Genomic DNA, 12,459 nt, shown 5'->3' on the forward strand with positions numbered 1-12,459 from the left:
TCCCTTTGCTACTTTCACTTTTAGATTGTTCTGGTTTTGTGGTTGGACTTGACTTCTGGACTCTTCAGTGGCTCTTGTTATAGTCTGCCTTCCCACCACCTTCTATTATAACCACCCGTATGTTTTTTTTTTTTAAAGTTTTCTTTTTGTTTATTCGTCCTGTTGGTATCATCTACTTGAGTCCTTTTTCAAACTGTTCCGAACACCAAATCAATGCAAGTCAAATATTCTGTCTCCTTCAGTGCAGTTTTCAGTTACGACCAACCCTTATGGGAAATATCTCCTTCTTCCACTCTGTAACGCTCCACTATGTTCATCAGCTAATTGCTAAGTAGCAGAAAACAGTTGCCTGCTGCAGCTGGAACGACTTTCTGTACACATCTCTGTCAATGTGTGTGTGTTTGTGTGTGCACAGGCATTACCCATCAGTAGGAGTTTCCAGGAACAAGTGAGGAGCTGTGATTGGTAGAGAAACACACAGCTGAGCCCTGCTGTCCAGAGCCACAGACCATAGCTAATTTGAACAGACAGATTACAGTTTTTTAACTGCGTGAAAGCACATCTTTTGTGTCAGTGTGGTGTGTGTATGTGTGTCTGACATTCCCAAAGTAGCCTGTCTTTAATACAACAGCCACTAGGCCTATTAAATAGCCCCTGATCTCTGGCCATGGCATTTACTTCTCCCTCTCCATCCTTCCCTTCATCCCTGCAGCCAACGCTCATGGCAACAACTGCCATTTCATCGAGTGCATCTGTGCTTGTGTGTATTTGTATGCATCATTTCAACGTAACTTTGAGCTAAAAAGCGGCCAGGCTTTAGAGACAGGATTACCGCTGAGAACTGAGAGAGAGCAGGAATTACACTGTACACCAGCAACTGCTCTATGTGTGTCTGTGTGAAAGCATGTATGCTGTGCCCACACAGAAATTACATGCATGTTCACAGCAAGTGTCTATAGAATGCATGTACATCTGAAAATGTACTATTTAAAGCAGAAATATATGTCTGTGTCTGTTGCTGTGCTTGTATAACATGCAACTTTTCTTTCTTGCCATGGAGTCTGTTGTGTGTCTATAATTTTGCATGCTTTTACTGCACATAATCAAGCCTGTGGTTCCATTTGCTGTCACTGTTCTTTGAAGCTGTGCTCCTTTGCATTAACAAACACCACACAGCATGTTGCCAAGTGCTACCAAAATGATTTTGTCCTATTTGCATATAATCATCCAGAATTTACAACTAAAGGCAGATATTTTCTTCTTAAAGATATTTTAAAACTATTTTCTTCACATCTTTTGCTTGTTTGATTCAATGACCTTAATTCCTCTTAATCTTAAAATCAGACATCAGTCTGGTAAAATTGTTACTGCGCTGCAAAAAGTACCCTTCTTAAGAAATTATTTAGACGAGACAGTAGTAATACCAAGACATCTCTTAAATAATGTATTTTCTTGATGCAAAATAAATTAATTTAGCTTTTTCTGGTATAATTTAAGATCCTGACTTTTTATTGGAAATTTGGTTCAGATCAGAGACAAATGAATTTATCCAAAACCACAGGCGTGTGCTGCCACTTCTTTTGAGGAGTCACATATTGGAAGATTGAATATGAGCCAAACAAGTTAACAGTTTTTGCAGGGTTCAGTGGCAGCCACTGAGCTGCTGCCAGGGTCTTCATTTACCGCTGTTTATCACCAGTCTGCTAACATTGCGTCCTGTGGGACGATAAATGGCTGGACGCCAAAGAGCACATGAATCACCTTGTTAATGACAGAACAACACGGATTGCACATGGTTGCATGTGAAGGCACACACAGCATGTGTTCGTCTTTCATCACATGTGCCGCTGCCCTCTCACAAATGTAAATTGCGTCTGCCGTTATCTTGAGTGTTGTTTGTGTTGTTGTTGCATCACTCAGATACTTGTCTTTGCATTACTTGGGGCCTTATTAGGGCTGCCATGATTGTTTTCTGATGTGCTTGGAGCCGTACTGGTTGAGTCAAGGTGCTCTTAGTAAAGTGTTGTTGATCACACCAGCTAAACTTGACAGGGTAATTCCTCAGGGAGGGAAGGAGAGAGCGATGGGGAGGGGAAGGAGGTAAGAAATGGGAAAAAAAGAGAGAAAAACAGGAGAGTAGAAAGGTAAGGAGAGATGAGAAACCCAGACACTATGACAAGCACAAATGGAGAAAAATTAAGCATGCAGACTACAGCGAGCGACACACATTTAGAGGTAAGCAGGAACACACAGAAAAGTAATCGCATACAAACAAACACATCTGTGAACATAGAGACACACACGCACTGTACAAACTGAAGTAATCTCACACAGACAACTGCATCTCCATTTCTGGATGTATAAACATTGCACAGTGCGACCTGCCTGAAATCTTTGCACACAAACACACAAACAGATATGGCGAAGGCTAACCTTGCCAGCCAGGTTTGCAGACAGGCTTGACGTCAATGCGAACAGGGACGCTATGCAGGGCTCTCTTCTGGCCACAGTCCCACGCCGTCACCTGGATCTCGTACTGCTGCTGCCGGTCGTAGCTCAGCTTCTCTGTGTTCCGGATGTTACCTGGTGCGCAGAAAATGTCAAGGTCAGTTTCAACCCAAACAGCTATTAAAGCAACTCAGTAAAATGTATTGTAGGGCCCAGTCCCCTTATTGTGTCTCTTAATGAAAACATTTTGCGCTGAACAGTTTGGCACATTGACGGCCACAAATTGCAATGTTTGAAGTCTTAAGACCCCAAACGCTACGTCAGTAAACATGACGTTTTCCTGTTGTCTGGTTGGGGAAGTGAAGTTGGTGGTCCAAGTTTCTCCTGCGGCATTCTGTGCAGCTGGTTTCTGTATTTATCATTCACTTTCAGTATATTTCCACTGTGCCAAGATTTCCCATTAGTGAAAAAAGCCAAACACCTGAAATCAATTTAGGCAATTACTGTTAATATGAGGCAACTCATTAGAGAGGACTGGACGTTCTTGTTTTGGTCAACAGGCAGTCCTCACAGAAGACGCTTTTGATTATTCACATTAAGAGAAGCACAGGTGTAAACAAAACTGATGATGGCTGGATTCTATTTAGCCGCTTCAGTTTCAGGGTCCTCAGCATGTGTTCAGAAAACTTCTGAGACTAATTGTAGCTCCTTCCTGAAAAACCTCCAAGCAGAACCAGTTCTACAGAAGAGCAAAAGTATGCACTACACCCATAGATTCTGAACAAAAATGTGCAGGGAGTCCATAAAGTCTCTTTACAATTTTAGGAATGTATTACAAAGGCAGTTGATAAGATATCTTAACCAGATTTGTTTTATTGAAATCAGTGGTTGTAAAAGTTATTTCTGCCTCATACACTTCTGTACGGGCACCATTAGTTGCACGAAGCACATCAGGACAGTACTCTATTTCTTGCCATGTTCCTTGTAGCATTCACTGTAGCATAGCCTCATCAATGGTGGCAATAGCATCAGAAATCTTTTGCTTCAAGTCAGTTATGCCTCATATCTTTGTTCGATACATGATATCTTTAACATACACCCATAGAAAGTAGTCCAAGGGAGTGATATTTTGTGAACATGGTGGTCAAGGAATTGCCCCAATCCCTTCCAATCTAATGAACAGTACCTCTTTCACCAACAGTACACCTGAAACACACAATTTCAAATCTGGTTAAGATATCTTATCAACTGCCTTTGTAGTAAATTCTTAAAATTGTAAAGAGACTTTATGGACACCCTGCATTATCATTTAACTGTGAATGGTGTGATGGGTGCGCCTGCTGAATGCATTGCATGGTTAGTCTTAAATACAGCCCACAGTAGCACTCAAAATGTAAAGCCACAGCTGTATCGGAGCTGTGTCCTGCAACATATAAGACTCCCACAAAGCATATGTCATCTCCAATCCTGTTGAAGGCGACCCCTCAAGTCAGAGGCATACAAACATTTTACAAAACACATCATGAATTTACAGTACAAATGCCTAGTGAGGTCCCACAACCTCAGATTTATCTAAATAAAACACAAAGAAGCATGAAAAATACATTTTCAGGACAATTACCCCTACCAAAAAGATGTGTGCACATTTACATCTACAAGTGATGTGAACGAGGGTTTCTCATGAGGACTCACATCAGTCAAAACAATCAGATAGAAAAACTGAAAAATATATTCTTCACACTTCAGCAAAATGGAAAAACCTACAGGAGTTTATCTTTCTGTAAGATGCAACAATGGAACATTTTTCTGTATGAAATATTTTTAACTTTTTTTATAATACATAAAACACACAAGTATAAAAAGTCTATTTTTTCATTTAGAAGCGGGCTAAGTTTTTTTTTTTCTTTTTTTTTAACAGCACACTTCACAGGAAGACCCTGAGATCCTCATTCATTCCTAAAGGTGTGAGAGTCAGCTCTGTCATCCAGTTTAATTCATGTTTAAGACAGGTAGCCTTCAAGGCACTTCCTTGCCAGGAAATTTGACCTTTCACAGCTCCAGTGTGCCAGTCTGGTGTTTAAGGATGCTTCATATGAGTAAAATGAAGGACAACAGGGTCGACTTTGTTAACATTTCAAATAGCAGAAAAGATGTTACACCATTCTAGTCTTCCAAGATCGTCTTGTCGTACTGATGTTTACTTCACCACAATGACTCTTTACTCTAGTGACTGTTAAAGCACACCGATCAGCCACAGCAGTATGAAAACCAACTGGTGAGGTGAATAACGTCGATCATCTTGTTATAATGGAGTATTCTGCCGGGAAACCTTGAGTCCTGACATTCATGTGGATGCTTGACATGGGGGATTTGAATCAACACAGAGGAGACCAAGCAAGTGTTGTGCATGTAGTACCAGCAACTGGAATTGGTAATGTCTGCCGTGTGGTGTCGGTCTACGCAACTGTGCTTGGCTGCCTCTAAGTGCAGCTAAACAACTTGAGTTAATTAGTGTTTTTCGTTGACCAGATATCATTACATCAATATTCAGAAATGGTTGTCAAGGCCAAAGTCAAAAACTAGCATCAACACAGCCTCCAGAGCTGCAGACACAGTGACTAATGATGAAGAAAACGGCAACATTGCCAGCAGCAAAGTCATTTTAAAGACACCAGCCAAAGTCAGCTGTCTCAGTTTGAGCATCTGCTACCACCGGCACACTCTCGCTGTCTGACTCTACCAACACTTGGCCTTCAACTTCAACCAGTGCAGGATGAGCTCAGTAAAAAAGAGCGCTTGCAGGTCTGCGTATATATGCCAAATGCCCAACACAGCCACAAAGTGAGGTAAAAGTGGACATTTTGTTGCTCACAATTTAAAAATAGGGAATGGTCAGAATATTCTTGCAAGCATTATGCCTTATTTTGATATGCTTGTTTAAATTTTACATCAAATAACAATGCAGATGATGCATGTCATGAAGACACATCTTTATTATTACCATGGGTGGATGTAGAGTGATGTTTATTTACATGTTGCTACAGCTTTATCTGAATAAAAGCAGCTGTATTCGTCTGAGCTTCTGACTACAGACTCGCTATGCAGATCCACAAGGAACTCTGGATGTTTCCTCTTGAAAATCTTTTTCAGGTCTGCCCACATTTTGTCAAGTTGCCTTTTGGAAGCCTTGAAAAATCGTAGTTCACGCACCTTTCTGTTGGGGTCGAGACCATTGACAGGCAGTGAGAGCTGAAATTACTTCATCAAAACAAGTTTCAATTACACTTTATTAACAAAATACACAGGCTTATTGAATATGAACAACTTGTGTTAATCTAACTTAATTGTTTAAGTTGCTGCCAAAGCAAAACATCTGTGCGCAACCAATGTCCACTATTGAATTAAACAAATCCAACATGTTGTTTTTTCAGTGCATTATCTAGACGTGAGTGGGCTAATGGGGACTGATTCCATTATTCAGATCAAATACTCAATTGATTTACCCTTTCAAAATGCTGGTATTATACCTTTCTCAAAACTCTTGCTCCATGGCATTTCCTCAGTGATGGATTGCCATGTGAAACTAGTTTATGGGCAATGTCCAGTGAAACCAGCATGGTCCTCATAATCAAGGATTTTGCTGTGTGTGTGTGTGTGTGTGTGTGTGTGTGTGTGTGTGTGTGTGTGTGTGTGTGTGTGTGTGTGTGTGTGTGTGTGTGTGTGTGTGTGTGTGTGTGTGTGTGTGAGTGAGTGTGAGTGAGTGAGTGAGAGAGAGACAGAGAGAGAGAGAGTGTGTGTGTTTTCTTAAAGGAGTAATGGATTTACATTTTAAACCACCATTATAGATCATTGTCAAATTAACTAAGATGCCTTAATATAATCACTGTAACAAATGAGATCATGGCAGAGATGACAGGTAGCCTCTATCTCTCAAAGTGGTTTGATTAGTGCTAATGTTTCTCTAAATGAAGACCACGTTTTCATTAAATCCCTGACGCTTCCTGATGCAGCAACAATGTTGCAGCTCGCCCCCGCCCCGCTCGCCTCCTTTTCTTCATTTAATAAATACCCCGCCCCTCCACCAACCCCTATTAGCCTTTAATGGGATCATCATCCACCAGTAGTGGGATTGCAATTGTTCTGGAAGTTCTTAGGCTTTGTTTATCAATTCTGACATGAGTCACAGCAAGGTCCTTGTTAGTTTTAATGACTGATGATTATTGTAGCATCACACAGAGTGAAATCTGCACTTATCACTTACTGTTTTATTAAAGCCACTGTAATGCATGAATAGGAATCAGGAAAAGTCTCTGGAGTTATCTCAGCTTGGGCTTAGACAGTATAAATTTATGAAAGCCTTGTGTTACAATTGGGGTAGCGAAGTTCAAAAAAATATACTTATCAGTAATGAGTTTCATTATTCAAAAGGTGTTCCCAAAACACTTGTGCCACTCTATTTTTTACATCTATGTTTGCTTATGTGTTGGAGAGTGCTTCTGCATTTGGGAAAATGATTACACAATGCCTGTCGTGTCTCTAAATTGAAGTAAAGCATCTGATAAAATGTCTCCAGTGACATGAGTTTGAGACAGATGAGTCTAAAAACTACAAGTTCGAAAATGGAAAAAAAAAATCTGAGTGTATAGGTTGAGATAGAGAGAAGTAAGCTCAGCACATCTCTGTAGCTCACTCTACTTAAAGTCAGTCATTCAAGGCTACATTAGCCTCTACCAACATAATACACCCAAATCTTTGATCGACATGTCTGCAGTGGAGCTGCATTGTGTGTAAAGTCCTGTAATTTTAGGTTTTGTCGAGGAAGAAGAGTATGTGATAAAAAGACAACATGTCTGCTTCCGCTGCATCAATTTTAACCTTTTTTGAATTGTCCGTTGTGTGTCACACAGTTATACAGGAGTACAACAGGGACAGACTGGGGCATAAAAGCAACCCAGAAGTTTGATTCAGGGCTGCAACCCAACACAACCAGCACCAGAACATAATGCAGTCCCAGAAAGGCTTGTTTTACACCCTAATTCCTACACATTCCAATTTTATCAGACTGGTGTGGCGTTTCACTTGGTATATGTTGTATTCCCTCCTTTTTTTCAGAGCAGTAATACTCACTCAACGATAGCCTGCTATTTAACAATATATTCATCCTAAAAAATCATGTTTGAACCAATTAAGTCTTTTGAACCCTTATATTTCTAGTGTGTCTGGGTTTGGGTTGATGTAGAAATCATGAATCCTTGCTGCAAAAGTCAAATTCACATCTGCACTAGCTGTACTGCTACAGCAATCCAAAACACACATTCAGCTTTGTAATTCATTCTGATTTTGCTTGAGATGATCTTAGAGATGCTAATGTATCGGAATGAACAGGGCAAGTATCTTGTAATTTTACACAGTTCTGCTGAACTACTGAAATAAAAAAACATCTATTTTTCTCTGCAGGACATTCAACATCCAGACCATATCTAGTCACTGAAATGGTGTTTCCACGAGAACCTTGGTTCTATCGAGTAGACCAGTGTATGCTTTCACCAGTTTAGAGTGGAATTGCTGATATAATCAAGGAAAGAAAGTCATTTCCCTTCGCAACCTCCAGAATGTGACATGCTCACTGTTGATGCCACAATTTGCAATTCAGATCAAGAAAAAATATTATTTATTGTTTCCAGCTGGGAGTCTACTTATTTTTGGTTGAAATGCTCCGCACAGAACAAAATTAGGTGCGTGAACTGGAACAGAACCTATTTAATGTTGGTGAAAAGTAGGTACGACAGTCTCCTGTCTTGTCGGTAGCCATGACCCATTTTCCAATCCAGCATTTTTTTCTCATGCTGAGCAGAGTGCATGAAGGGAGTTCTTGAAGTCCTAATGTGTCTGTTAATATTTGATGAGTCCTCCACTACAGATGGATGACAATGCGATACACGCAGCCAGGCCTGGGCAGGGAGGGGGGGCACCCTGATGGAGAACACTTGCAGGGTGTGAAGTGTATTGAAAGGAGACACCATTGGCCATTATAGGCTGTGAGTTGAAGCGTAGCCGGAATGAATTACCACGATTTGTATTTGGATGCTTCCTAAGGTTTTTGTATTGTAGGGAGAGAGGTGCAGAAGGAGCTGAATGTTGATAATGTGGTGTATTTGAATTCGAGTGCGTGAGTAGGAGAATTAGCTGTAATTCATATGAGGACGGCATTGTTCACTTTCCCGTCCTCCTCATCACTCATTCTCTGTCTTCCCTCAGTTAGAAGGCCTTCCCTCCTCCTCCTCCCCCCTCCCCACTGTCCAACTCTCCCATTCTCTCTCAGTGCACATCATTGTCTCAATGTTTTGCAGCCTAATCCCATTTCACTGTTTGCTGCCTCATCTGTTGTGCTGCTCTCCTCTTATTTCGCTTCACACACACACACACACACACACACACACACACACACACACACACACAAGTATGCATGCACACTTGCACTCTCACACCTTTCTGCATGACAGAGGTTCCTATTCCTGCTCCTTCAATTACTACATCAACTTATCCGTGTCAGCAGGCTGTGCGTGCTGTGACTGTTGGTAAGGATGGCCAGCTAGTAAATGACTGCTTTACCCTCCATCTCACACTCTCTATTTGCCTCTCTATCAAAGCCACATAAACATACACACACAAGCAAACCAGCACTGCATCTGTCTCTGTGAATTCCCTCCATTATCCCTTTATAATTACTATCCACTGCAGAGCAATTCTTACCTAACTACGCTCCCTTTGTCTTTGTTTAAAGGACAATGCTAGCATTAATCTTCCTCTTTTTATTGTTACTAAATGCTAGAAAAAATGAAAATGTTCAATGTAGCAACAGTTTCCAGCTTTCCTAAATTAGAAGGTACTGTACTTCTTTGTGAATGTTGTGTTGAATACTCACATGGGAGGACATAAAGTGGTTTTTAGGGACTACTTCACCATTTTTGGACATTTGGTATGCTAAAGAGTGTTTATGTTAACAAGAGGGTGTATGTGGGCATGACTCAAAACTAAATACGGTGGCCGTACTTACAGTAATGGCAAATTTTATCATATAGTGTAAGGATGATCTAGTTTATTTGCCAATATTGAGTTCCAGTTTCATCCTATTTTCTTAGATTAGATATGCTTCAAGCATTATAGAGAAACTGCAGTGCCTGGTTAAACAGAACTACCGTATAAAGCTGTAGTGAAACCAGGAGGTGGCAGGTCCATGTTGGCACACAGAGCAAGAGAGCATTGTGGGGCTTTACTGAGAAAAGGGGCACCATGACAAAGTTGTCTGTGACACTTTGAGACAACTGGCCATTGCACATGTGTTAAATCAAGGTCACCTTGGAAAGTGGTCTTATAAATCATTGGTATATGGGACAGCTGCCTTTGCAGTCTGTATCATGTGTTTGCTGCTTAAAATAGCAATATAACCCTAGTAAACAATTCCCTAATGTGTTTATGGTCCAAATTGTTAGTTGAAGATTTTTTGAATGCAGCATGATGTTCACTTTGTCAGTTGTTATCCTGTTCAGAGTCAAAAGAACAATAAAACAGTGCACTTTTAAGAAGGAGCTACCTTGTGATTGGCAGGTTGCTATTATTTCAGTGTTTGTAGTATCCTTGAATTCTCAAATCAGATACAATGCTTACTTGTTTCCTCCAGTTTCAAAAGACTTCCACAAACCAATGAGTGATGTCATGGTTACTACAGCAATTGAGATCCCCCGACTTTAACTCCAGCATCACCACGGAGGTAGCACTGACGGTTTTGAGTAAAACTGTAGGATTTGTTGCAATAAAACAACATACATGCCCCCCTCAGAATAAATTGTAGTAACTTGGGTCATTAGGTCAATTAAACTGTCCTGCTCTTTGGTTTATGGACAAAAATCTGCAAATCGGACAACATACCCAACAAACCTAGTACTTTTTAGTCATAATGTTAGCAGGCAAAGCTCCTAAACTATGATAACAAACATAGCAACACAGAAACATTTTATCTCAATGTCAGCCTATTAGCATTGTCACTGAGATGTTAGTATTTAGTATTGAGCTCATGGCAGTATTTAGGTCACAACAACACAGTGCCAATGTAGAGTTTCTATTAGCTGCCAGTGTGGTTGTCAGGATTCTGCCCTGTTGCTGCCTTTTGTTCCTTTCCCACTTTTCCTCCCTTTTCTTTCTTCCCCTCGTTTGAATTTAACCCTTTTTGGATTCTGTTTTTTTTTTTTTTGCTTGGACCTAAACCTGTTCGTTCCCTCAGTGTTTGTTGTCCTTCTCTGTGTGTTTCTGCTTGTGTGTCTTTGTCTCCCTCTATCTGTGGACCTTCTCTCCTGTCACTCGTCCTCTAGTTCTGTCACCTGCTCTGATTGCTGCACGAGCGTCAGCTGCCATTAATCAGTCAATTCATCTCACCTGGTCCCCTTCCCTCCTATTTAAGCCCTGCCTTCCCCTCAGTTCTTTGCTGGTGCATAGTTGGATACATGCAGCTTCTGACTCCACTCCTCACTTTCCCTACACTGCTGATTATATCAGTTTGTTGGACTTTATCATTTTTTCACCTTTTTCTGGCTTTACCCCCTTTGGACTCAATGCTTTGTTTGGACTCTAGTTTGCTCTTGCGTTAGTCGTTTGTTCTCCATATGTAAGTATCTTTTTAGTTTTGTTGTGTTGCCATAGTCTAGTTTAGTTTTTGTCCACTTCACTCTCACTTTCTGTTGTTGTGGGGTTTCTTTTTTGTTAATAAATCTTTTAACCATGCCCAGTGTTCTGTCTGTGATTGTCTGGGCCTGGGTTCTCCACACACCACAATCCTAACAGTGGTTGGAGACTTGAATACTAAAGCGTAGTGCAGCATCCCTTGGTACGACGTGGCATTACTTTGTAACATGAATAGTAATTGTACACTCCCAGTTATTCTTATTATTAAACAGCCACTATCAGTTGTGATCACACCCACAGACAGCAGTAGGTGGCCTATTCTAGCTTGTAGTAGGCTCAGTAGCCCGTTTTAACCTCATTTAAAGCTGCGTCTTTATCACCCCATTTGATGGTCGTGATTTCCGCTTAAACAGACAATCAACTGCCTACCATTGGAAGCTGGAGGGTCAGGTTTGTATCAAAAGTCAGCAAATTTCAGCCAGGAGCGTTAACTTTGAGTTCTGTCTTGGACCGTTATTATAGTCTTTATGACTTGGGTCTTGTTTTTAGCATTGTTTTTACTCACTGTTTACTTGTGTTTTCTTTCACCATTTGGTCAGGCATCAAAACTACTCGTTTAAGTCTAGAAATGATGGTTAAGTTAAAACACACCCTTTTGTTATGTTTGCCACATTACAAAGATCCATTTTGCAGGCTTCCTGAGTGATAAGCGCATGGAATTAATTTATATGACTGCAAGAGGTTGCATGTCTGTTTTTTTTGTTTGTTTATCAATAATCGCAATGGATGCTGTGTTTGGTCTATGAATATGTGCAGGAGGCTGCCTACTGCCAACATCAATGGGGGCTCGAACAACTAATAATGGCCATATAGTTGGCTGATTACTTCTAAATTGGGAAACATGTACTGATACAGGTGTTCCTAAAGTATAGACACATAGGTAAAAATACATATTTTGAAGAAATTAAATTTTATTCAATATATATAGATTTGAATTTAATATATGCTGGATAATTGACCAAATATATATTTAACATAATAGCCGTATTTAATCTGTGGAGGTAAAAAAGTGATAGTTAATGAGATTTCCTCTGTGTCCTGACTTGAGCGACACCATGTAGTAAAACTGCTGCAGTAGACCTTCTAGAATTGCCAACTGTAATTTGGTTGGATAAACCCTGAGTTTACCAGTAGTATTCATCCAAGCAGACTTCTTGCATCACATTTAATTTTCTCAGCAGTACTAAAAGATGCATCCTCACCCCAATAGCCCCTTTTCTTTAACACGGGGTTATCTTCTGTCGCAATAGTCCTGTTAATATTAATGGCATA

The 12,459-nt window shown here is 40.4% G+C and overlaps 1 protein-coding gene across 1 annotated transcript in view; it reads right to left on the reverse strand.

Moving 5' to 3' along the window:
- LOC110955485 (calsyntenin-2-like) overlaps positions 1–12,459 on the reverse strand; it is a 356,305-nt gene that overhangs the window by 125,299 nt on the left and 218,547 nt on the right. The window contains exon 5 of the mRNA XM_051958076.1: positions 2,434–2,583. Coding sequence (XP_051814036.1) covers positions 2,434–2,583 — 150 coding nt within the window. The remainder of the gene's footprint in view (positions 1–2,433; positions 2,584–12,459) is intronic.

The sequence above is a fragment of the Acanthochromis polyacanthus genome, chromosome 13, assembly GCF_021347895.1.
Source record: "Acanthochromis polyacanthus isolate Apoly-LR-REF ecotype Palm Island chromosome 13, KAUST_Apoly_ChrSc, whole genome shotgun sequence".
Lineage (NCBI taxonomy): Eukaryota > Metazoa > Chordata > Actinopteri > Pomacentridae > Acanthochromis > Acanthochromis polyacanthus.